Consider the following 26,304-nt stretch of genomic DNA (forward strand, 5'->3'; position numbering starts at 1 on the left):
ACACTTCTAAGTCCAGTTGTGAAGAGTCAGTAAATACTAGTTGTTAAATTGCAGTAGGTGTTCAGAAATGTTGCATCACCCCAGTCCGAGTGTGGATGAGGCTACTGTATTTCTGTAAAACAGAACTGATCTCCCTGCAGGCAGACAGCACACTGCCCCTCCCGAGTCACACTTAAGTCAACACAAACCATAAGCCATTCGCAGACTTTGTTGGCTTCTGGCTCAATAGAGAAGTTCACCAATAATCAATATCCTCAGTCAGTATCAATATCCTCAGAATTGTTTGTCTTTCAGGTCATCACCACACACACATCTTTGTTATTATAGAAAATCAGAGAGAGGCTTTTTCACATGGGTTGCTCAGTTTTCTAAAGTTATGTTCTACAGATCATATTTTGACATTCATATTTATTAAGTCTCTCAGAGATTTCCTGTGTAATGGTATCTACCACCACCCCCACCCCCGACTGGAGCATTAACAAATCCAGAAAGATCTGTAAAAGTCAGTAAGAATTCAGATGAACAAGTGGTCACAAAAAGCTATGTAAATACTGTGGATTTTTTTCAGATTTTTTAGTAAAATTTCTAACAATATTTTCTGATTAGAAATTCACAGTTATCTAATACACAGGAAAAACAAATGAAATAAAAGGGATTGCAAAATACTGCTTGTTTAAATTCAACTTTCCTTGTAACAATACTTGATTAGTATTTGCCAGAGTGCCCACACCAGCAAACCTGACTAAATAGACGGTAATTTTAGAAGACATTTATGTTTAAGCTCAAATAATTTTTAGCCTGTTAGTTTTACCAACGTTTTCTAGAGTCATCACTTCTCCATTTCTTTGATTCGGTGATGAATCCACGAGAGTAAGTACTGCCCTGTGGAGTTTGCTTGGCAAAGGCAGATATTTTAGATGTAGTTCTGGCCCAAGTAATGGTAACCTGGTGCCTCTGAAAATTGAGGTTAAATATGGGATTAAGATTAACGGTTTGAAAAGGAAAAGTCTTAAAAGGTGCATTTTATTTCTTGAATTTATATAGGAGAGAGAATACAATCATAGCCAAGGTCAGCAGTTCCCAATGAAGACATAGGTCATCTGGCTGCAATTAATACTATACATTTCTCTAGTTATAGTTTTATGGAGTCCTTCAGTTAGAAGGAGAATTTGCTAATGAAGAGAATATACTTGATTTACTTATCAGTGTTAAAAGCTTGTTTTCAACGTTTTCTACCTGGGACGTTCCCTTTTAATTTCTCTCTGAGATTTTCAACATATACCCCATGCTTTCTTGTTTCTCCGGCTTTCCCTCTTTTTTTATCCCACTAGTGATGATGAAGTGCAAAAGTGCATTACTCAGTACGTACCCCTTCTCTACGCATTTGATGTTTCATCTGAGTTATGTACCCACGTAGCCCAGCTTCTCAATAGCCCAGCCCTCAATAGGCTTCTGTCTTAGGCAGTGGTTCTCGTTATTTACACCCGGCTTCTGTCTTAGGCAGTGGTTCTCGTTATTTCAGTTACACTCCTTCAAAATTCACCCAACTGCTGCTCCCATTTTTACCAAAAAATTTACCGTCTAATTTTGTGGGGTTTTGCTCTGTACACCATTGCTACTGTCATTCCAGATGCTCCAACGCTGCACACAGGCAGTTTGCCTGCAGAAATAAATTTCATTTCCTTAGAATGTTAGAAAACATAACTGGCACTGAATCTCTGACACATTCAGAAGACTTCCTCCATCCCTGAGGAGGGATCAGGGGAGACATAACCAGTGTGCTTGGATTATCCTTCTAGATAAAGCTACTGGAGGAGGAGGGTGCACTATAAGTCTCAGCAGTAAGGGAAAAGGTTAGAATGCAGAGCGAGAGATTAGTCTGAGGATGTCCATTGCTGCTGTTGCTAGCAACTAGTTTAAGCCAATGATCTGCTCAACCAAATTCTGCAGGACTGGAGCTGGAATTTAGTCCAAATTGGTGAAGTCTGTGTAACATGAACCACCGGGCTGGCTCTGAGAATGGAGACTTAAATCCATGGGGCTGTTCCAGAGCAAGAATTTTAAGATCCTTAACAAGATCTAAAGCCCTTTCAGATTGTTGATTGTTTCACTACAGGATATGACTTGAGGGGTTTTTTTGGTTTTATATCAAATTCAGGCCAGATTTTAATATTTTTTTCTCGAGCTAGAATTGGGCCTCTGAACATTGAACATAAACTCATTTACTGTCACCATTATATATTAATTGTGCTTTAACAGCCATTCTTACAATATATTTACATTTCAGCAACAATTCAGAAACGCTTGAAGAAAGAAAAGAAGGCAAAGAGAAAATTGCAGGAAGCTTTGGAATTTGAATCAAAGAGAAGAGAACAAGTGGAACAGGCGCTTAAACAGGCCACATCAGGTGACGGTCTCAGGATGTTAAATGGTAATGTCTTAGTTGGCCTTTCACAGTTAGCTTAAAATGATGTTTAATTGAGTGGGGAAAAAAAAAAAGTAAGATGATGCACAAAGCAAATTCCAGAATAAAAAAATTACAATCCTCTCCTGAAATAATTAAAAATCTATTTCAGGCCATGTGCTCTGGGTCATGAATTAAAAAAAATAAATAAGTCTGCAACTAGAGAAACAGACAGAGCAGTTTACACAGATATGACAAGAAATGCTGAATATATTACCAGAGAAATCTGTTACAGTGCCAGCTAAGACAATGTGAAATTTGGTTCCTATAAGGTTCTCTGAACTCTTCTCTCCCAGCAGGTTCATTTTTAGAACTGCTGAGCTTCATTTTAAAAGCCGTTTGGCTCAAGTTTGCTCAGCCTCAGGACCTATTAAGTTTGTTAAATATGTATCAGCTTTCAGAGCTGACTAGGTTTTGAATACTTCCCAAATATTCTTGTGAAACAAAAGCAAATCAGTTAATCTCCTAAACAGAGTGGTTATGTTTTGGGTAGAGGAAGATATGCTTCTCCTTCTTAATGTGGTTCTGGCCAAAGTTTAGAGCTTTGGTTTGACTCTTGAAGACTGAACCTACCTGAGTTTTAATTGATTTCAGGTTCTGTAGTTGGGTTTAGTCTGTGTGTCCCCACCCCACGGCCTCTGCAGCAGCTCATCAATCAGTGACATTCAGTCTCTGCTGCGTTTGTACGTCCTGCAGTCTGTACAACTTTGTGCTGCCTGCTTTGGGCTCTGCTTGCAACCGGGCCATAACAACATAAGCAGACTGCAAAACCTGCCTGAACTGCTGAGTAAAAATAATGAGTTTAGCTTGTCTTGAGTTGTCAGTTGTGAGGGCAACCCGAGCTGTTTTTTAAAGTTAGGGCGAGCCTGTCTACGTGAACTGCCATTGCAACACTCCGCAATGGACTGTGAGTTGTGATTTATCTAGAGCACCTAAGAGATATAAACTCTTTAAGTACAAGAGCAACATCTTTCAGAGGCATTCTCATCTGCTGGGTTTTATAGTCCAGCATATCACTGTAACCAGGAACTGGCTGGCTTTTCTGATGCACTGACAGTGAAGGGTGGTGATTCAGGCATGGATATACAGCTTGCAGTAGCACCGTGACAAGGGACAGTGACCCCAGGGGCAGTGAGTGGACAGAGCCAGCAGAAACCCTTCCCACTGCCTCCACTGGATGAGAAAAATGCCCAGATCGGCTCCCGCAGACATACCCAGCACCTTGAGTTGAATGTCAGAAAAAACCTAAATCCTGATGTTCTGTAAGGTCATTCGCCCGGGTTCTGCCGTTGCTGGTAAGCACCTGCCGCTGGCACAACAGTTAAGAGTACTCAGCAGTTCTGGAAGCCACAAATTAAAGGGCACCAACCTGCCAGCAATGTGATTAACAGATCTTTACATCTGCTATTGTGGGCCTGGCTGCTAACGTTTTGATTTGCAGGCACACTCAGGTAGTCATATATATGTTAGTGCCTGCAAGAAGCTGATATTTACATGCTAATCTGATTGCACATGCAAATCAGGTAGCTCATTAGCATCTTAATCCACAATTTAATTGCAGGTACAATTTTATGACAACAAAATGTGAAGGGCTATTCTGAATATTTTTCATTTAACTCTGACGGTCTGTCTCATTTAACAGATGTTGTTATTAGTTACAGATGACTTTGTCATTTTATGTATATACAATATATATTCTAAAACATTTGAAAAGAAAGAACCTTTTTAGATTAATAGCTCAGTGCCCTGAACTTTCCTTCAAAACATAAATCTGAATAAGGGAAACTCTATGTGATAGCAGTCACTTGCAATTTTATAAGAAAAAATTGTATACATTACAATATTTATTTGCTCATACATATTTGTAGGACTATATAGGCATACATTACATATACTTCACTGACACCTAAATTACTAAGATATTACTCACATTACTCGTCTGTGTATGGCCTGTACTTTAACTGTTGCCCTGCTTTGACACAGAGTTTGGTCAGGCTGTAGGGTGACCAGCAAAATGTCATCTTTGCGATAGATACTGACACAAAGTGATCTGAGAAAGGGACAGTGCAGTTGTTCTCTATTTAAGAAAGTCCAGAACAGGCTTCTGCACAGAAAACTTCAAAACGGTACATGCAGCTCCCTTTCAGGTGTGTTTTTTTCCTGCTGTAATTTCTAAGTGCTATATTATAAGGGAAGCAGATGTTTCTCCAGGATTGGAGGTGCCGTGGATTCAAATCACATACCCTTCATGCTAATCCTTGTTGGCACAAGGTGGATAATGGCATCTGTTACCCTAACACCCTGGGGTGTTCGAGCCCCGCCCCCACCCCGAAGGACTGTGCATACAGAGGTATTAGCAATAGGAAATCAAGTAGTTCAAAAGTGCATGTCATAATGAGACTCTTTCTCAACTTGGAAAAAAGCACAGTCCATTTTGGAAAGCTCTTCTCTGGAGAAGTTTCACATAATATCACATACGTAATTGTGGTTTGGTGCTAACATATGCTTACACCAGCCTGAGCTCAGTCTTTTACATGCAGTTTTCCCAGTCCTTGCCTGTAACACACACTCATACAAATGGATACACGCACACACACACGCTCACTGGCACTGGCTATACTCTTTGATTCTGTACTTTGCAGGTATATGGCTAGGAGGGTTAACGTAGTTTAATATTATCACAGTTTAATTTTGACTTTTATTTTTCATGTCAGATGCCCTCATTCTCCAACAGAATTTTACAGACTTATTAATATCATGTGTTGGTTATTATCTGATCGTCAGACAAATGTGAAGCACATTAAAAATAATTCACTGTGAGACCAGTAATGTTTGCACATTTTGGAAACAATTTACTACTGAAAAATCCAATGGAGACCAAATGTTTTATGCAAGACCGTGTAACTTGGAGATCACCCTAGTTTGCTATAAATATTTTTCTAAAGATGCATGAGAGAAGGACAAAGGGCAATGCATTAATCTTCAGTGTCACGTCTTTCAGATGCTGGAATCCCAGATATGGAAATAGAACACAACGGAACCCAACATGACAGTGCAGCAATGCAAGGTGCAGTATGTACCACATCGCATCACAGCCGTGTTCATCATAACCCATACTAAAAATTAAATAAAATGCAGAATAGTTTTTGTCTCTGTTTTCCTGCTTTAAGAAAAATGTAAATGATACAACTTCATTTTGTTTTCCTGTTCCGTATAGAAAACCTTTGTAAGATCAGTACTTTACAGGACTAGAAATTAAATTTGTTTGAAGTTAGGTGTGGAAAACTCATATTTCACTCTCAGATACCTGTGCTTAGGTCAAAAGTGATTTTACAAATGATTTATCTTTCTAAAATATTTTACTTCTGATCCTTACCTCCCTATCAAGTTCACAGGTGTTTTCAAAAAATACATAAACTGTAGGTGCAAAAGGAAAGTCATGTTCATGTTATGAGCAATTATATATTTTCCTCAGTGTTCAGTTACTGTTTGTAAATTTGTCTTGAGTGCTTCCCAAAAAATAATAAATGTATTCTGGCTATAGGCTGTGAAGCAAAGGAGTTGTGTAATCATCATTTAGGGGAGCTCAGATACGGAGATCTTAAGGGTTTTTTCCATTACCACTGGAAGCTTATTTGAGAAACACAGAAAATCCATAGTCACCTGCGATAAAATTTAATCTGAGCAATCTGAACATAGAAATTCTCTGACTTTAGAGAAAGTCTAGTTTTGTGGTGTTGGTTTTCTATAAAAGCAATCTTTTTCTCCCTTCAATCCTGTCCCATATTCATTACACACCATTCAGTTCTGCTCTGGCTACTATAGCAGCCTGGAGACAGCTGCCTGTTTCTATGTAACTGCTTCTTTTTAGAGCACTTCCACCTTTTCCACTGAATCATCTAATGGTAATATGCAAAAAATAACACGGGTTGAAGTTACTAAAGACAGTCCCCTTCTGTGTAGACAGAAGAAGGACTGCAGTGCAGTTATAGATACAAACATAACTTCTAGCATTTCTTGACTGCTACAGGCTTGAGTTCGCATACCTCTGGTATGCATCTGTCGTCCATCTGTCATCTATACAGGAAAGCTTTCAAATATTTTTACTGCTGTCTCTTTTTGTGATTTTAGGCTCATATGGTATGTATTACAAAGGAGGAGAATCACAGCTTTATCGTAATGCATATATATCCATATAACATATGTGTGTGTGTATGTACACATATGAGTAGAGTTGTGCTCTAAATATTGCAATTGGAAAAATCATTACTGCCAGAAATAGTCAAAATATTGGATGAGCACTTTGGACACATGTATTTAAATTTGACAAGCAAAATACTACTAATGTTTCTGATCTATTTGTGATACCTGCTGAGATGAGTCCTCAGTGCTCTTCCGAAAAGATTCTGAGAGTCCAAGGTGCATCTGGACATAATCTAGTAAAAAAGTGAAAGTTAGTTTCAATTTTCAATTGAAGAAAAAAAGTTACAGTTGGCTCAAATGTGTCTTCCCATCAAAAATTATTATAAATAACTTTGGGGAAAGTGATGCATAGCCATTCCAACAACCATTTACTTACTAGAAGGAATTAAGAGAACTTTCGTACACTTTCTGTAGTCTATTGATATACAAGAAAACCTTGTGATGTTATGATTTTTATTTCAGGTTGGTTTGGATGGTTTTTTTAAAAATCTGATCCCAACAACACCATTTTTGAGTTTTAACAGGCTTTGGATCATGAAGTTTTTGTTCAAGTTAAGAGCTTGAACAAAGGGAGAGCTGGGTATACCCTGTGTTCAGTGTCCCTCAGTTTGGTGCCCCTCTGTGAAAGCAGAAGGTGACTTAGGCAACAGGAGCTGTAAAGCTGTCCTGTGCTCCTCAATGGCAAAGCTCCTCTGGTCTTCATCACCATAACGACTGGGGGTGTATGCCGGCCTCTGTGACAGCTTTGGTGTGGGACTCCTGTTCCAACAACAGTCTGATGACTTTAGCTAGTTTTTCACGAAGCACTCCCAGCTGATAAAAAGGCTTCTGGAGAGCTCTCCATAGAGCTTGTTTAGATTTCAAAGTGTTTCTGTCCTGTAGAACCACCTCTTTCATTTTTATTTATGCTGATACTGAAATATCTTTTTATTCTCTTTCCTTTTTTTCCTTTTTCCTTTGATTACAGTTTTCGTACTTGACAGCTACTACTGCACTGCCATCTTGAACAATTCGAGCACACTCCCTCATTGCCCCCTTCATTTACTGCCTTTGTTTTTTGGGCCCTGGGAGGAGGAAAGGTCAAAATGCATGTCCCTAATACAAAGCTATTTCCAAGCTTCCAAAATCTCTCTCTATTGCACAGAAAAAAGCGTTAGCATCAATGCAGACCTTTCTTTTGCTGTTGTCAATAGCTCTGCTGGACAGAAATCTATCATTCGCACAGTGCCTCTCCTTTGAAATTCAATTAGTTTCACTGCCAGTATCTCCTTAAGGCGGTTTAAAGGAAAATTACAAAAATACTGCACAGCCACCTTTCACAGTGATTAAGTCATATCATATTTTATGCTCATTTCTTAAAATGATTTTATTAACACAAGCTGTTCATATACTGATTCTGATCTGCATTATAAATCTTTCCCATTTAGTTGACTCATTTTCACTACGCTTTGTATATTAACTGAAATTTTGTGCAGACGAGACTTAAAACTTTTTTGAACTTTACAGTCTAATACCTCCAGTCTCCATAAATCTGATCTTCTAGTCCAGCAAAGCCTGATCCGAGAGAAGCTTTTTAGCTGACAAAATAGAAAAGTAATAATTGCTGTAGTCACGAAGCCCCCCGTGCAGCTGCGTGGTGCAGGAGAGGGTGATGCATGCACACAGATACCCTTCTGGTCTTGCTTCCATAACTCACTTGTGGGCCAGGAAGATAGTGCATCAACCATTTTATCAGCCAATCTCCGTTTCACATAAAATAAACATACTGGGTGTCATTAAGTGCACCTTCAGATCAATGATTTTTGCAAATGACATTCAAGTACCATTGGAGTAGTGCATTTTTGCTGATAAAAGCAAATTAAATTAGCACAACTACAAGTGTGCTGATAAAAACTAAAACCGAACAGCAGCACCATTAGCTAACAAAGTAATATTTTCTCTTTACTGCTTTCTGCCATTTAGTTATTATCCTATTGGAAATCTAATTATAATCCTTTTACTCCCTAGTCAAACTTCACAGTTTTTGCAAGCTTAGCACTGACAAGTGATTTCATTACATTTGATTGCCCGCGCCCAGATTGACTTAACTTCACTCCGAGACCTAAAAGCCCTCTCAGTTTCTCAGATTCCCTGTTTGCACATTACAGCAACAGCTCCTTTAATTAATTAGCATGAACAGCAGTAACATGAACTGCTGAACAGAAAATAACATCATTTTATGATCGCAGGGAGACTTCTCCTTTTGCATGTTTATACCTTAGTTAACTTTTGTATTACTATATTTCATTGTTAGGGGATATTGGAACAATCAGCAAAGCAATGTTATCTTAAAATTTTAAAAAATAGATGTTACGATAATACTTGATGATAACAATTTACAAAAAAATAAAAGACTCTAAATTTCAAGAAGGAGGCAGCAGCACGGGCAGACAGACTTTCCTGACATGCAAACATGGTTCAGAGGAAACACGGTCCACTGTACCTGAAACAGGAGGGTGACCCAGAGCTGCTGCTTTTGTTTGTGAAATAGCCCAGCAGAGATTTACCACAAAATCTTTCTGTAGCCACAACTAACTTCTTCTTATTTTTATCTCTTTGCCAAAGATGAAGGAACTGTTGAAGTTTGGAACATATTTTGGTTTTTATTAACTAGAAAACTGGGCTTTTATTTTCATTATGCTGATATAACCAGTCAGTTTTCAAAGCTAGTCTATAGTAAAAAGGGCACAAGGGTGACAGAAGAGGGGGTGGTGTTTTTAAGAGGTTTAACAACTTTGTTACTGTATCAAATTATACCTCCAAATGCTGCTGTCCACTGAAACCAGCCACGGGAAGGAATTTCAGAGTAGTCTACAACTGTAAAAGACAAATTCAACATCTTGTAAATGATAGAGTTATTGTCGTGGTCTTGCTTTCAATGAAAAAAAAGTTCATGCACTTACAATTTTACATAAGAAAAGAGCAGAACCCTGTGATTAGAAACTCTTGAGATTAAACTAAACAGAGGCCTGGTGTTTTCTTTGTGAGCGAGTTCTTTGCTATCTTCTTTGTTCAAGTCTTAGGCTTTTTCTTCTCCCTCCTGTCCAAGCCACGCTCTGTCCTCAGTGCCTGATCTGCTCTGGATTCTCTGAATTATTAACTCTCTGGTAGTTACCTTGTGCTGTGTCATATTGCAGTGCTTCTAGGAACACTCTTCCAAAGTTTGTGCCACTACCAGACTGTCATACCCATGCACACACTGGCCACGCGCTGCTAAAAGCCTATTAGCGTTTGCTAATTAGTTATTATTTATTGCTATTAGCTGCTAACCAAGAAAAGGGCCCTCTTTAGCAACTAGCCAAGAGATTACTGTGCTGACTACATGGCTTGCCTGCTGGTGATGCAAATGCAGGGCTTTAAAAAATAACAGTATAGCTGATCTTAGTCTCAGTGTTATTTCTACTTTTGCTGTGGGAGCAAGGGCCCGCAGGGAGGAGAGGGCTGATCCCGCTCCCCTCATCAGCACAGCCAGAATTAGCCATCAGAGACTGCACATCTGCAGGGGTGGAAAAGAGGAGATATGAAAGAGTTGAGAGATTAAAAGCAAGCAAGCCAAACTTCATTAGTATTGCTGCTCTTAGAAGCAGCATTTATTGTTCACGGTCTTCCGTGAGTTGAGCGGAAACCATGCCCTGCTCACAGTGTGTTATTTTTTTTTCTCTTTCACTGCTCAGTTTGGAAAATATTTACGAGTAAGTGGAAGGGAAAAATTTTGGTGGACAACTAATAAACAGGCAAAGAAGTCAATTTTACTCACCCTTGTCATTTGGCTGAGTGACTAGCCCAAAACCATGAGAACTGGCTGCAGGCCAGGTCTTGTTTTTTAATGGTAGCGAAGGGATCCTTTTCTGTGTTTTTTTCCTAATTTCTGTGGGCCTTACCCCACCAGCAGGGGCCCAGATGAGGCTCCCTCCAGGCCAGTTAGCACCCCTGTTTGCTAAGAGGTTTAGGGACAGAGGGTTTTTTGTAGGATTTCATCCACAGTAGGAGCTAATGCAAACTGTTCTCCGAGTCCTCTTTTTCTTTTTGCAAAATAACAGATTGAATCAGTCTATTGAGCCCGAATAAGTTAGATTTATTATCATGGCATTGTCTTTTCCATGTGTCGCTGCAAAGCTCAGCTTGGCTGTGACCTCACTGAGACACTGACTCTGCTTACGTGGCCCCGGCAGGGTGGAGAGCTCAGCTCCTGCCCAGCACACCTGGGGTACCTGTGAGACTCTGACTCAGCCCCTCAAGTAGAAGTTGTGCTGCCCTCGTCCCTCCTGCAGCTCTCCTGTCTGCAGAAACAGCCACGTCTCAGCCTTACCTTTATTTTACAAGCTCTCCCAACTCTCCTTCATCTAATTAGTGGGATTTTCAGTTTATTATTTCATCTCTGCAACATGTAGTGCTGGGTTTTAGTTTTTAAATTGCATGAATAATTTACAGTTACCGATACAACAAATTTATCCTTGTTTTCTCATTATGTAGTAGATCTCAAATTTCCTTCCTCCAATTTGCAGCGTGCTGAAGTTGAACAATCCCAGCCCGTAGCTGTCCCAGTTACTCACAGCCCGACGGCTGCGTCGCGTTGCTCCCCGTCCTGGATGGGATTTGCAACCAGCATTACTGGGGCCTGGTTCTTCATGCATGTTGTGAGAGTACACGTGGACACTGTGTTTTAAAGTTACTGTATTATGGAAATACAGTTGAATTACCAATTTAAAGATATTACAAACAAAGCCTCACAAAGGATTCAGAAAATCAGGGCTGCTGAAAAGGCAGAATTTAAAAAAAAAAAAAAGAGAAAATTGAATAAATATGCAGATTATAATTACAGCTTTTGGATTTGTCCTTTATACACACATTAAAACCTTGAAAGAAAAAGATGATACTGTTGTTGAAAGAGAGTGCAAGAGATGAATGTATACCCTGGACTAACAACTCAGAGAAGACAATACCATCCCAAGGGAAAATTACAATTATTAACATAGGCTCTGGCTCAGTGAGAAATTGTGAGATCTTTACTTGTCTTATACATTGTGCAGGGAAAAAAAATCCTTTCTAAATGTCTTGCTTATTAAGCCAGTCATGCATTTCACTGTAGGCTGTAAAGCAGTATAACATGCACAGGGGGCTCATAAGCATATTTTAGTGTTAGGGAATATCATTTATACAGTTTTTATATTGTCAATATTACCCCTAGAGAATGAGATTAGGCTTTAAACTACTGTAAATCTATGCTTTTGTTCACCTTTGTATAATTTCATTTTTTAATAGAATGAAGCTCACATAAATGAACATTTGATTAAGGGATAAACCTAATAAAAGAATACATTTATTGCACACAGATTTATTCAAATCTTTGCTGTATAATACAGTAAAATGCTGTAAAATGGTATGTAGCTTGCAGTCAGCTACACTGAGGGGATGGTGAATATTCTCCAAAAAGATGAATTTGACAACATGGCATTGTCTTTCATGTATAAGTGGTAGCACAGATGCTCCTAACACTTTAATTCCTCATAGGTGGTTGCTGTATGACATTAATGCCACGGAGTTAAGTTTATTGCACAGCAACAAAAAAGTATTTTAATTTCTGGAAATAATTGAGAGCTTTATAAAAAAGGAAATAGTTAACTATGCACTTTCTGTTTACTGATCAATAATATCTCCTGGGTGGCTGCACTATGCTTGAGCTTTGGCATTTACTTTCTCTCTTACAGGTATTCCAGATACCTCCATTGATCTTCCCTTGAGATATAAAAGGAATAGGAAGGGAAAATTGAAATCTGTTTCAATAGTCAGTCCATCAGCCTGTGATACCCTCAATGACCACCTCTTACCTTAGTTTGAAAAATAATTATTAAAATACAATAAAAATACTAAGAATTTTAAAAAAAGAATATTACCTGATCCTTCCTGATCTTCCCTTGAATCCATGTCCAGGTTCCTCCCCTCCTCCTGTCACCAGGTGCAGCACCATAGACATCCACACATATGTGGTCTCTGTCTCGCTGTCTTTGCACAAGTTTCAATCAAACCTATCAGAAGATGAAGGTGATGCCCAGTGGCCATTTAAATTGCGAGTTACGTACCTAATTCCCGCTGACTGTCATTGGTGTTAATGGGCCAAGCCTGCCTGTACATCCCACCCCGTGTAGGTGGGCAGGCAGGAAGATACCTTTGTACATCTGGCTGCTGAGCCCAGGCCCTCAGAAGAGCGCTGCTGCGTGGGCACTGGATGCCCAGGACATGTCATGCTCTGGCTGCTCCTCTGTGGGGCTCGGAACTGGTGTGTGACTGGCACGAGCAGCACGCTGTCGCGGACGGAGTGATTAACTTCACTAGTTAGAGTGAAGCAGTGAAATACTTATTAAGGTGAAATAGTGATTTAACAAAACCAGTAGTGTGATAAAACCAGTGGTAAATGCGATAGTGTTTTACAAGATTCGATGTCAGGGTACACTCTATTATTTACTGCACAGAGGACAGGGTCAGACAAACTGTCAGGGAGACTCTCCCGTTGAGTCACGAGGTTCAGAAAGGACCCCCTTGCTTTCTAAACTCCTTCTCAGAGAGGAGTCTGGGTGCGGCTGGATCCAGTCCTAGTCCCAGACTTGGTCAACGGTTTATGTCTAAAGGATTATATATGCACAATTAATCCTTTGCATTACTTAGATACAATTTCAAAGTTTAGCATGCTAGTAGTCACTTACCGAGAATCTGTTGCGGCAAGGAATCTCTCAACCTCGAGGAGCAGAACCTTCAGTGAGCATCCTCACCAAAGGGGAGATCCTGGCGTGCAGCCGCTGCCATACAGGAGAGCTCCAAGGGGCTCTTGGGCTGTCCACTGTTTATACAGTAAGATAATTGACCTATAGTCATATTTTCATGGCAACAAAATTTCTAGGTCCCCAGTCCAGACAGTATTTTGACTCTGCTGCCAGCCATCCCCCAGAGACCGGGTGCAAGGTCTCACAGCTGCTGTTGTGATGGCCGGGGTGGCCAAGGCCGGGCAGGAGCTGAGAGGGGGGGGGGCAAACCAGGGAGAGCACACCACCACACACGCTATGGCAGAGCTCCAGCCTTTCTGACTGTCTGTAAAGACTGTGCCTGGCATTGAGGGCAGCCCAACCTGGAGATTCTGTCAGCTGCCTTTTGTAGAAGTACAGCTTTAATACAGGCTCCATCACCTACAGCCTGCAATGGGAAGAAATCACATGCAACTTCCTAATAATCAGAAGGAGAAAAAACCCCCACAAAACAAACCAACCCCACAGTGTTCAGTATTTGCATCTCTGCTTACCCTCTCCCCAGCCTTTAGTATTTGCCCCACTAAGGTGAAGACGTTTCAATCAGCCAAAGGCCTGAAACTAATTTTAGTCACTTCTTTGGACGTTCCCATGCTCCCAAATGTTCCTCTGGAGATGTTATGTCCCTGGCTCTTCCGATCTTTATTCTTGTTTACATCCAAAATACATATTAAATCATCTCTGTTTGGAGAGTCTGAGCCTCCTTAAAACCATGAAACATTCAATTACTAATTAGCTGTTTCCTGTTCCTAATGAAGTGAACATGTCGGATTTGGATTAAAATTCAGCTACTGCTCTCCTCTGTTTATGGTTCCAGATGTTTTTGTTTTATCTAGGAGGTTACTTTGACAGCTACTGCTAAATGATAAATCACTCATATTATAGCTGAAATGCATTTTGAAATTGAAATGTGGCAAACTTTGAGATTGCTCCAAGGATCAGTGTCAGTTCGCAGGTCAATACTTGTTCTTTCCTTATGAGTGTTCAGTATTGGCATATGTAAAACAGTAATGGGATAGATGTCAACATTATACAAAATGCTTCTCAATATTATCATTTTACTATCATCTTGAAGATCAGTACTTGCGGGTTTAGCTGGGTGGATTCATGATTCATTGTATAATGAACAGGAATATGGATTCTTGTTAGCTTTCGTTTCTGTGGGCATTTTAATATTTATTTTTTCTCTGGGCTTAATGTGAAAAAATCATAGTTGATAGGTACTATAGCTAGGAATATTTTTATGAAGGAAATAAGTGGCTTTCTACTTGTTTCCCCAAATAAAGAAAAACATTTTTAAAGGAAATGTGGCAGTTCCTGAATAAAAGAACCGTTTTCCAAAGAACAGATATTGATTTACTTCTATTCCATTTTTTAATGCAATGCAATTTTGTTTTAACACACTGTTCCCAAGAAGGTTTTGTGCATTTAATAATGGTATGCTGTAAAGCTGATGCCATGCTACTCGGTCTATCTTACAGAGGCATGCAATACAACACAGGCTGCTGACTGAAAAAAAGAAGGAAAATGAGGGTTCAATTTAAAAGCAAATGTCATAAAGGAAGAAAATTAAAATAAAAATATTTATAGTCTATAATGCAGCAGCTGCTGCAGCAGCCACTGTTACAAACAAGGCTGGTTGTATTTTCAGCCCAGCTGAGTGCCCCCACCTGTGCCACTGGGTTCGGAGGTGGTCAGTGCTCTGAGACAGGCTCATTTCTCCGCCCAACAGCCACCTCTCCAGGGCCTCAGGCGCCTCTTTATCCAGTGTAAAGTGTACTCACATGATGGACAGTTTGGATCACTTGTAGATCTGATAATTTGGTTTGAGAAAAAAGAAGTCCACAAACAAATAAGGAAACCCGCCTGTTTCAATTGATTATAAAATGTGTAACTGTGTAATTGACTTTTTTCTTTTCTTCTTTTTTTACCTCCAGAAAACAGAACATACATCAAACCTACTATTATGTACTGAAAGAAACACCTATTGCTGAAAAATGTATAATGATCACTATTTGAAGACTATATAGTTCATGAAAAACGTCCCTTCCAACCTTTGATGCCTTCAGTACTGTGTGAAGAACAGGATTTGTAGCATGAAACTTGAAGGACAATTTCAAGCAATTTACTGTTGCTGCATCGAAAACTGCCGTATTGTCATTAAGAAATATTGAGACTTTTTACAAGCTTACCATACCAAACCAAGCCTGTTGCAACAGATCATTTTTAGGTCCCCAGAGATAGAAAGGAGTTTTAGTATTTTTAAGCACATACAGGAATTATTTCCCCTTCTCCCCCCCCAAAAAAGAACTTTTTTTTTTCCTAAGGAGGTAGCTATTACTGTATAGCAATGGCACAATGATTTTAAGCCACAAAGGTCCTCGCTGGCTGTACATCATACAAGTCCAGTTTATCACTGAAACTGTTCAACATGGAGCTGTTTCGATTGTGTTTATAAATTAAGCTTTGTTTACTGAAGCAGATACTCGATATATATTACGTTTTAAAAAGAAATGTGTGTACATTTTTTAAAAGAATGATGTAAAAATTGTCCTTTCATTAGATGACCAATTCAAAAGTGTGAGCTAAACCCTAATAGCTGACGTAATATGAGGATTATAATTGATGCTTTTTTTTTATGCTCAGTTCAGCTTGGCTTTTGGTCTTTTAAGATGAAAAAATGAATATGCAGTAGAGTGTTAGATAATGGAAACTTTTAAGTATGGTTTCTCTGTTGTACCATATTAAGTTAAAAGTACACATTCTTTGTTAAAAATGTTCTTGCTAAAAATACAGTATTAAAAATTTTTTTGTTTGACTTTGGAAATCTTTTAAGATTTTTTTTTTGACTGTGAATTCCCATGGTTATTGTACTAATGCAAAACAATATTTTGCACTATTAAAATTACTTGAAGAAATTACATAATAAAGAGGGTGGGTTGGCATTAAACATTTTCCTAATTATTGTATGTTCCAAATTCTGAACTTTGCAGCTGAAACATTGCTTTCTCAAAATATGTGACTGAAAGCTGGTTTGAGTCAAGTGGAATTAAGTAATCACCTGTTCACTCTTTACTTTCATTCATGGGTCAAAGGCAGAATGCTTATTTACTTATAAACTCATGTTTATATATGCATACTTATGTTTACACACACACCCCCTGTATTAAATCACTGTCACTTAAAACAAACCTTTAAATAGATCTATGGGGGACATATTTCCTATGATTATGTGTGCTACTACCTATATCTGTATGTCTAGCATTCAGAATTTCATTTATTTTTATCACTAGATTTTTTTTTTCTGCTTAACAGACTTTTGCTAACTTTCAAAGTGTAGCTTCGCTGTGTAATACATCAGGATTCTCTGAAATGAGGGTTGGACCTTATTTCTAAATCTTATTTTTAAAAAGGACTTGAAAGAGTCCTTGGGGTACTGCAGCATTTCTGACTGACTGACCGAACTCTGGTGTTGCTCCTGTGGATTGCAGATTTTGAAGAGAGCTCTTTGATGCATTTTAGAAAGACTTAAAGTAACTAAATATTTCAGTCTTTGAAGTGGAAGCATTTTTGCATTTTTCTTTAGTCTCCATAAAGGCAATTTTAGCTTTTTGGTTTTTTTTTTTCCATCAATGGCTGATCTACATTTCTTAGGGATGCATTGATACTGGGTTGATGAGCACATCATTGATTTCTAATTTGTCCTTCCCAGAATAGTTTTAAATGTCAAAGTACTGGCAAATGAGATTTAGGAAACTGATAAACTTAAGACACTGAATCTGATGTTAAGTCCTTACTGGGTAGCTCCTGATAAATATTGACAAACCAAGACACTGAGCTTTTTACGTGTTAGCTCAACCTAACGAGCACACTTGTAACTAACACCTTCTGTTGGAGGAACCTGTTAAAGCCAGAACAAGCAATGGGTTTGGCCATTTATGATTGAATAATTATAAAAGTGTAGGATGTCAAATGTTTTTTATTCAATTTTACCTCCTATCATCTCTACAGGAGTATTCCAAATGACACCCTCCTGCACAGGGGTCTGGCCCCAAAAGTTGTGTGGTTGTTTGTGCCAGCTGCAGACGTGGGGGTGAGCGGAGCCGAGGAGCTGTTTCCCAGCAGGGAGCCAGCCCAGACAGGCTGTGTTGTGTGTGTGTTGTGTTGCACACACAGCCTCTGCCCCGACACACAGGCTTCCCGGGGGGGAGGTCTGACACGGCCTGTGACAGTGTACAAAGCCTCGGGGCAGACTCCTAGTTCCAGGCACTGCAACTGAGCAGAAAAGGCAAGAAAATGGAGAAATTGCTTTCATGGCACCTCTTCTAGGTCTTTGTTGATCGTGTCATTCAGAAGCAGAAAGAGCTGGGATTGTTTATTCAGAGCAGACAAAACTAAGGGAAGAATTAATTGTCTTTCATATCTAAAAGTAAGCTATAAAGAGGAGGAGAGTAACAGTCCCTGTCCCCTGTGGTTCCGTGCCCAGTACAGGTCAGCGTGGGCTGCTCTCAGAAAGCTGCGTGGCCCCCTGATTGCTGCCTGGTGGTCCAGCACAGCAAACACAGGCAATGTGGAGCTTTTTTTGATTTCTCGTGGGCACCATTTCACATTTGGCTGCAGTTCTCACCTTTCTTGTTCATCTTGTCTTTTATAGAGTGAAACAGTCTCAGGAGGAGAGTTTTGGAGAACCCATACCCTCCAGCCTGGAGGGTAGAGCAGCGCAATTGGCAATTCAGCCTTCACCATGCTCCTCCTCATTTGAGGCAGTGAGCTTGATCAGCCCCAGCCGGCTACAGTGCTGGTAGCCCAAGAGGGACATCGCCTCTTGGAGGGGTTGGCTTTTGGTGTTGGTTTTTTTTCAAATAAAAATGCCTGAGAGGAGCAGGACTTTGGCTGTGCCTGTGTCCTCAGTACACCCTAGAAGTGGGGGAGCAGCAGGACGCTGACAACCCATTTTGATGCAGCGTCTGGGCTGCAGGAAGCTCAGCTGGGGACGGGTGTTTGCAGGCTGGAGGTCACTGAGGAGGTTGGGGTGCAGCACTGGCTGCCCCTCTGCATCTGCCTCTGTGACAGCTCCAGTTTCCTACAAAGCATCTCCTTGTTTGTAAATTGCCTTTGGAATGGCATTATGCCAATAAAGTTGGTGTTAGCTGGACACAAGGTGATCTTGGCTAAACGCAGGCAGGTTAATGGACGATATACTTCAGCAATTTTATGAATCTTGTGTAATGCAGGCTGCTATCATAATAAACTCTAACAGAATCAATAGTGACCAATCTCAATTTAAAATCTGGATCTATAGTAATACACAGCAAGAACACTCTGCTTTAGAAATGCATGGCTGTGCATTAAAAGCTGAATGCTGGTTTAAGTAATTGCTATCTACAAGTGGCCCATTAATATATTTATTTACAGAATATTTTTGGTAACATGACAAAATGTGGGCTAACCCAAATTGGTATGAATTTCCTTCATGGCCTCAGCTGCTCTCCACAACTGCTCCATGTGTGTGCATGAGCACATACTTAACCCTAAACTACCATGTGCTAATTCCCACCCTCGCCAACCCCGGGCCGAGGATCTCTTACCTCTGGCAGCCAACACCTGGGTAAAGACGTCACGCTTCCCACTGCTGCTTCCTGCCGCGGTACCTCAGTGTCCTGCTCCTGCTGCTCTTCCTTGCTGGGGTGAGGAGGGAGGGAGACAGAAAAGAATTTACAGAGACTTGTTTAAAGCCAGGTCATGTGCTATCATCATTTGTTATACATACTACAAATGTTTAGGCAGTTGTAAAAATCACTATTAATAAACATTTTGACTTTAGTTCTGCCTGCAAATAAGGGCATCTTTGACGAGTTGAAGCTGGGATGGAAGGGGAGAAAAGTCTTTTTAAATTATTAATTTATAGATGAATTATGAATACTACAGTTTTATATTTGTACATCAAAGGAATCAAACGAGCCAGTTCAGTGTCAGCACAGCACAACTGCTTGCCCCCCTTCCATTAGACTGTCATCCATTTCTGCTTCTCTTGGCCAGCTAACGCTGGCATCTTAATAGAGCATCCTTCGCATGAACGTTGGAGGGTGGTAATCTAAGGTAGGCACAGATATTCTTTTTGGAGCTCATTTTTTAAAATAAAGAAGAATTCCCATTATTCTGAGTTCCAGTTAGAAATACAATAAGATTTTACTATGTCTTCATTATGTGATTCTGTTGACATAATCCAAAATTATGAAAGGAAATACAGAACCATATATTAAAATGCTCTTATGATAAGTGATACTTAACAAATTGGATCTTTTATAATATTTAAACTTTTTACAAAGACATTTGGCTTTGCATATTTGAAAATGTAGGCACTGCTTGCACTGCTTTTTCAAAAATGACATTGAAATATGTATTTACTGAGTAATAGATCCCTATTACTACGTATCAGTTCTTTGCTTTGGCTGCCTACAAGAGGGGTTAGTTGTGGGAAAAGGAGAGGTTTTTGTTGTCCCCAAAAATGTAACTGCTCTCCTTCATGCTCCCTGAGAGCTCTGAGGGCTGCCCTAGCATCCCCGTTTCTGTTGTGTGGCTGCTGTATCTGCCCGACTAACTGCAGATAGTACCTCTAAGAGCAATCCAGCTCTATGCCAATACATGCCTCTACCTTTAAGGTCCTTATTTTAAAAAATAAAAATTTCGGACAGGTTAGCCATACACATACCTGCTGCTCTTGGTAACAGAGCAAGCGCCCAGTATCTGGAATAAACGTTGGCCAGTCAGAGGGATGGTGGAGATGAAACCGTCAGAGAACTGGCAAGTTCACACTGAACTACACAGAATTCGCCCAGCTCTAGTTAATCGTCGTGCTTCAGTCAGCCAACAGTGAGACAGCCGTGTTTATTTTTCACAAGAATGTCTGAAATAAGACAATGGAGAGAAACTTGGTCATTTTGAATTGTTAGGTAAAGACATGGTTTCATCATAACAAAGTTTGCATCATAGTTCCTTTATATTAAGCATTGCAATACAATACTTCTTCCATTGAGGTTATTAAAATGCTTTCAAAGTACACAGACTCACATAAATATTATGCATTAAGCAGCTGAGTGTCACAGTGTCACACGCGTGTGTGCACGGCACCAGGGGGCAGAGGCAGAGAAGTGCGTGGGGTCACAGCACGTTGACCCCTACCCTTGGGGGCTGAACACAGGCATGGAGTGCCTGCACTCTGCGCTATATGATCTGGACTTTGCCTAAAGCTATAATCTTAATGAATTGTCCCCCTTCCACCAAAGTGGCCAAATAGAGAGGAAAAAAACTTTGGCATTAAATGAAACAGGATGAATTAGCTAAAAAGAGAAGAAAGAATAAACAGGAATGAAAAATAAACTTTAATTCACTACAGTGCCAGTAGGATTTGGCGTTTAACTTTAATCATATGTTTCATTCTGTATCAGGAAGATATACCTGTTTCGTGTTTCCCCTGATGATTCCTGCCATTAGCTGAAAGTCTGTTTATTCCCAGAGCTGTGCTGCCATCAGTTGATGGTGCTGGGGCACTTACAGAGATGTTTTGGCAGGAAAAATGCTTTATCATTTGTAATATTATTATGAAATGTATTTTTCTTTATAGACCAGTCCAAAGCAATTCAACATAAATTATTGCATTCTTTCGCTTACTGACAAATTTGGGGGGCAGAGGGGACCCACATCCCGAAAAGTAAGAAAACAGTCGAAAAAATGTAGTAACTTAAATAACAAGGAATAAACTGCCTATTGGACTTTTTTTTAGTAGTTCTATAAAACTGGTGAAGACAGAAATGGTACTCAGAGATTTTTGGTGTCAGATCAGTGCTTTGCATTTTACGTGATCATTTACACCTGTGCAAAGTAAGCATTTGATAGCATTTGACAGCTGATTTATTAGCATTTGACACCTATATTACACATGTTGAAATGACTCCACAATGTGCAAAGCAGTGGAAAAACCACTGATTCCTTTCATGGCTTTTTCCTGGTAGTTTAACTGAGATTCCATTCCAAAGGAAAAAATGAATTCCTCACACCCCAATTGTAATTCTTTATTTCTTGTAATATTTATTATGTTCGGCTCCCACTAACTTGGAAAAAAACAAATAAAAGGAAAAAGAGAAAAGCAGTTGTGTTTAATTCGCAGACCTGATTCACAGATGCTGGCTCTGAATCAAAATCAAAACCAGGCCATGCTCATAATACTGCAAGGAGTCACAGAAAAATGAGAAGTCTGCTATTGTGATGAGAAACGCTGCAGGAATAACACTCTTTATTTATAACAGAGCTGGTAAGTAAATTGCATATTTTTGAAAGTTAATGTTTTTTCAAATAAACAGAAATTTTCACCAAATGAAAGTCCTGTTTTCACTGAAATTATTTTTGGCTTCTTCCAATCAAACCCTCAAGAAACTCCAAATCCAGGCTATTTCTTTTTCACTGCTTTGAAAACAGGCAGTAACAGACACTGTTCAGAATCCATGTAAGAAAGAAGAGGTAGATCAGTTTAATACTTTCTGGACTGTGGTGGACTTCTCAGTTTTAGAATTATTAAACTAGTTGCACGCAGTAGAAAAAAAAAACCCTCATTGCAGCAATATCACCTATGTGCATAGAAAGTTACTGGAGCTCTGAGTTTACAAAAAGAATAAAAGCCCTTTCCCCACCCCAGGACATTAAGCCCAATAAGAAGGATCATGAACACAGCAAAAAGATGGTCTAAATTACGCTATACAATTTGTCAAGCATGAAATCACTTGAAATGCAATTGCCAATGTTATGTGTTGACAGGATGTGATATCTTAATGAAAATAATAATACTGTTTGCTCATCTGGTACCAGCCCAATTTCAAAAAGAAAAGCCTCCCAGATTTCACAGATCACAGTAGCTTTTCCAGCTAAAATAATGTGGTAGCTAGTGTAGCATGAATAAGTTAAGTATCTGTGAAGTTCATGGACTGGTGAAGAGGGAGGACCAATTTGCCAAGCTCTGAATTACTGACAGACTGAATGACCCATGTCTAGTCTTGTCACGTTACTTTACATTACACATTGTAACACCATTCAGCAGAACATAACCTGGAAAAAAATTACTTCAGCACTAGATTGCAAGATTTTCAAGGTTACAAGTGTTTGATTGTCACAGGGCCCACGTTTTCTAGATCAATTATAGTCGCCTTTCAGTGGCACCTATTGCTAAGGTGCAGAAAGCCGCCATGAGCTTTACCATCGCTCGGGATGAAGCTCTCCCATAGTTACCAGTGTACCTCTTCTGGTCTACACAACTTGCAGAGAAATCAAAGCCCTTAATGCTCATTGCAACTCCCCTTTTCTGTGTTCACAACACTGGTTTTACTTTCAGTCCTCACTCAGAGCAGCATACCTAGCCAATTTTCATGACAGGAAAGACACAGTCTTAAACGTAAGCCAAAGGACAACAAAATTATTTATTCTGAAACAAGAAAAAAAACCAGGTAATTTTACTTCCTCAGCATGACAGCGATATCTGACAGGGAGAGAAAGAAACAAACCCAAACATTTGTGTTCTGTATCTTGTACCCCATGAAGGTAGCAAGGGGATATAATTAAAGGTATCATTTGCTCAATCTCCGGGAATGATTGATTTCCAATGACAGTGGTTCCAGTATAGTGCACCCCAATACATAAGGTTTTACCTATTTTATAGCTATGATTTAGAAACAGAGAGCTGACCAGGAGTTACAACTGACGGGATCTATCTGCTTAGGCATTTTCACAACTGAAGATTGAAAGATAATGAAGATAACATCAGCTGCTGCAAATGGACTCTGGTTATTTTTGACTTAAGTTTTATTAGGAATTTGAACGTGACATCCCTTCCTGATGAACACATGCTCAGCCCATTAATGTCAATGAGAGTTATGCTTATATGCCAGAGAGAACAGATCTTTTAGTTGTGTTTGTCCAGAGCCTGATGCACAGCCTCGAGTTCTGTGACTTACTCAAATGATTACAAGTTAATGAGGATTTACTTTGCATGCTGTATTTCTAAAAAGTAATTTTTTAAATAGTATAATGGATTAATATTTACTTGACAGCCTTTGCATCATTTATTACCTGGTTTCTACCTTAGAGTCTTGTAAGATACAAAGATAGAAATAAATATTTACTCACTCTTCATGCATGCAGTTTATTCTATCTATAACTGTAGCCAGCTCTATTCATTGTGTCGCCTTTCAGCTAGATGCTATAAAGAAAGGAAATTAATTGTTGTTCAACTTAGGTATGTGACAAAAAAAAAAAGTTAGTGCTGACTCCTGTCCCCATTTTACTACCAGCGCCCTGTCTCCTCTGCCAATGTGGGGAGGGGGCTGTACGGGTATATGTGCATGTAAAAATAAGATTACCTCAAGCTCATTACTGTCCACTGACAGGGTCCTGTTGTAAAAACTTTTGATGCATAGTCAGCATCTAATTCCTGAGTAATAAAAAAAACCTAAGTTGCTTGCAATCATTATTCCAAATGGAAAAATTAATTGTAAATAACTGGAAGTCAATTAAGGCTGGGTTCTGCCAGGTAATGCAAATCTTTTATAGTTTTGTTTCAGTTAACTGCCTCATTAATGATTTATAGATGTGTATACAGCTGTGGGAACCATAGCATTATCTAATGCACTCAGAGAATAATTACATATGAAAAGAACTACGCAGCTCAAGGGAAAAACTCAGAAATTACTTACTGCCTTAACTTCAACCATATTAAGATGCAAAGTATTTAGAAACCAACTGTGATGTTTTATCATCTTCTTGAGGTTTTATATTATTTTTAAAAAGGGAAAAATAATTCTCTATAAAAAAAACTTGTATACTTCAGTATTATACAGTACACAAAAATCAAAATGTCTCAAACTGAGAATGTAAGCCATTTATTTATTATTGAAAAGCCTAAGCTATAAAACATTCCCATTCCCTTCCTGCTATACAGGAAAAATAGACATTTCTACAGTTAAACAATTCATGGGCATATGCATATATCTCCCTGAGCTGCATAAAGCTAGAAGTAATTTTGGAAAGACTTCACGAGTCATTTTCCAGGATATACAAATATATTGACATTTGTTCTTTGGTGTCATCATTGTTTGAAGTTTTGAGGTTTTTTTTTATTTGCAAAATACTTTTTGCAATCCTGAAATTTATTTCACTTCTAAAAGTGTGGTAAACCTGAACTACCTGGTTGCTTTTCTGTTCCTTTGACTTTCTCAGCTCCGTGTCTTAGGTGCCCTTCACCCCCTGTCCCTCACTGACACTGGCTTTTCGTGGGTATTTCTCCCTGAGGTGTTGGCCATCAAGTTCCTTGCTACCACTCTTTCCCTACTTCAGTCCAGCCAAAGACTGCTGGATTAAAAAATTCTTGCAGCCACCTCTTTCCCATTTACTGACACAGCACAGCTCCCAGAATTTTATGCTTCTTGCTCCTCCTTCACCACTTTCTTCAGGAGTTTGCTCCCAACTCTTTCCTCTAGCTAATGCTCTTCATTTGTTTGCTCCATCAGATGTGATGCGATCTGTCAGTGCTCCTTCAATCATGTTGTATGATTTAGGGCAAGTACCTTTTTTGCCTTATACCTAGTATTAAAATCCTGGACCAGTTATCTATTTGAACTATACATGGCCAGGAGGAGACAAATAACATTATTTTTTATTTTGTCTACAGATGCTTAGGCTTTTACGTAAAACCTACAGCTAACCTGTATGGCTTACCCATTTCACAAATAATGTCAGCACATTTCACCAGCCAGGAAAAAAAGAAATCAGCCTAACATCTTTCTGGGGGGAGGTGGGGTGGGTAAAGGACACCAGAAACTCATTCCATGGTTTCACATCAGCACTAAAGCACAAATGCTGCTTGGCCACCAGACTACCTCTTCTAGCCAAATGGGTTGTAGGATTAAATGGAGCACAGAAATATTCAGTATCCTGCTTGCTGTGGTAGAGAGTTTGTTCCCTACAGAGGGATGCTCAGATGAAAATTCACAAATTCTGTCTTTGCAGAAGATCTGTTAGATCTGTGGTATCTTTTGCATGCCTTTTAAAAATTAGGTTTACATGTTTATAATTATGCTTATATGTTTCTGCTATCACTGAAGAAAACTACTTATTATAGATTTTATCGACTTGTAGAATAATTCAGGTTGACGAGGTCTCAGGAGGTCATCTGTTCCTACTTTCTGCTCAAAGACTTATGCGTCTACATCAGTGACCATATGTGAAACGAAAATGAAGTCAAAAGCATGGGATTAATTTATGTGGAGATTTTGTTGCCAGAATAAAATAAAATAAAAATAGACAATTGAAATTGTCATAAGATATTTGTAACTCTGCAGTCTTGTCTTACTTGCTAATGAAACATTATGTTAATCTAGAAGAACAAATTAATGACTGCATATCAAGTATCATTTAGCATTAGAAAAATATACTTTTAATTCTAAGCTTTTGAAGTTGCATTCAATAATATGCATAAAGCACAGATAAATAAATCAAGAGTCTACAATCTGGAAAAGAAATTACCAAGAATTCATAAGACAGAGGTCCATATAATCATTAATGCCATAAAGTAAATTACAAGAGAATGAGTCTTCAGCATTGAATACAAGAAATTAAAGTATCAGGAATCAGGGTAAAGCAATAGAAGGAAGGAGTCTTTTCTACTGTAGGACCTCAGCTGGAGAGCTATTGCTGGGGCTTACATCTGACCAACGAGTGATTCCACAAACTCAGCCAAGAAAAAAACGTGCAAAACCC

General features: G+C 39.2%; 1 protein-coding gene and 1 long non-coding RNA gene across 4 annotated transcripts in view; one reads left to right on the plus strand and one right to left on the minus strand.

Moving 5' to 3' along the window:
* Positions 1-16,330, plus strand: part of DACH2 (dachshund family transcription factor 2) — a 300,591-nt gene extending 284,261 nt beyond the window's left edge. Inside the window, exons 11-13 of one of the 3 annotated variants that reach the window (XM_014955166.1) lie at positions 2,288-2,431; positions 5,466-5,531; positions 15,441-16,330. In XM_014955166.1, coding sequence (XP_014810652.1) covers positions 2,288-2,431; positions 5,466-5,531; positions 15,441-15,478 — 248 coding nt within the window. In that variant the 3' untranslated portion in view covers positions 15,479-16,330. The remainder of the gene's footprint in view (positions 1-2,287; positions 2,432-5,465; positions 5,532-15,440) is intronic. The other 2 variants (XM_014955167.1, XM_014955168.1) reach the window with 2 other exon arrangements.
* A 2,761-nt stretch (positions 16,331-19,091) lies between these two features.
* The window catches only part of LOC106895637, a 190,344-nt gene continuing 183,131 nt past the window's right edge, over positions 19,092-26,304 (minus strand). The window contains exons 6-7 of the long non-coding RNA XR_001413471.1: positions 20,216-20,410; positions 19,092-19,185 (exon numbers count right to left, since the gene is read on the minus strand). This is a non-coding gene — a long non-coding RNA (uncharacterized LOC106895637). The remainder of the gene's footprint in view (positions 19,186-20,215; positions 20,411-26,304) is intronic.

The sequence above is a fragment of the Calidris pugnax genome, unplaced genomic scaffold, assembly GCF_001431845.1.
Source record: "Calidris pugnax isolate Ruff unplaced genomic scaffold, ASM143184v1 scaffold38, whole genome shotgun sequence".
NCBI classification, from domain to species: Eukaryota; Metazoa; Chordata; class Aves; order Charadriiformes; family Scolopacidae; genus Calidris; species Calidris pugnax.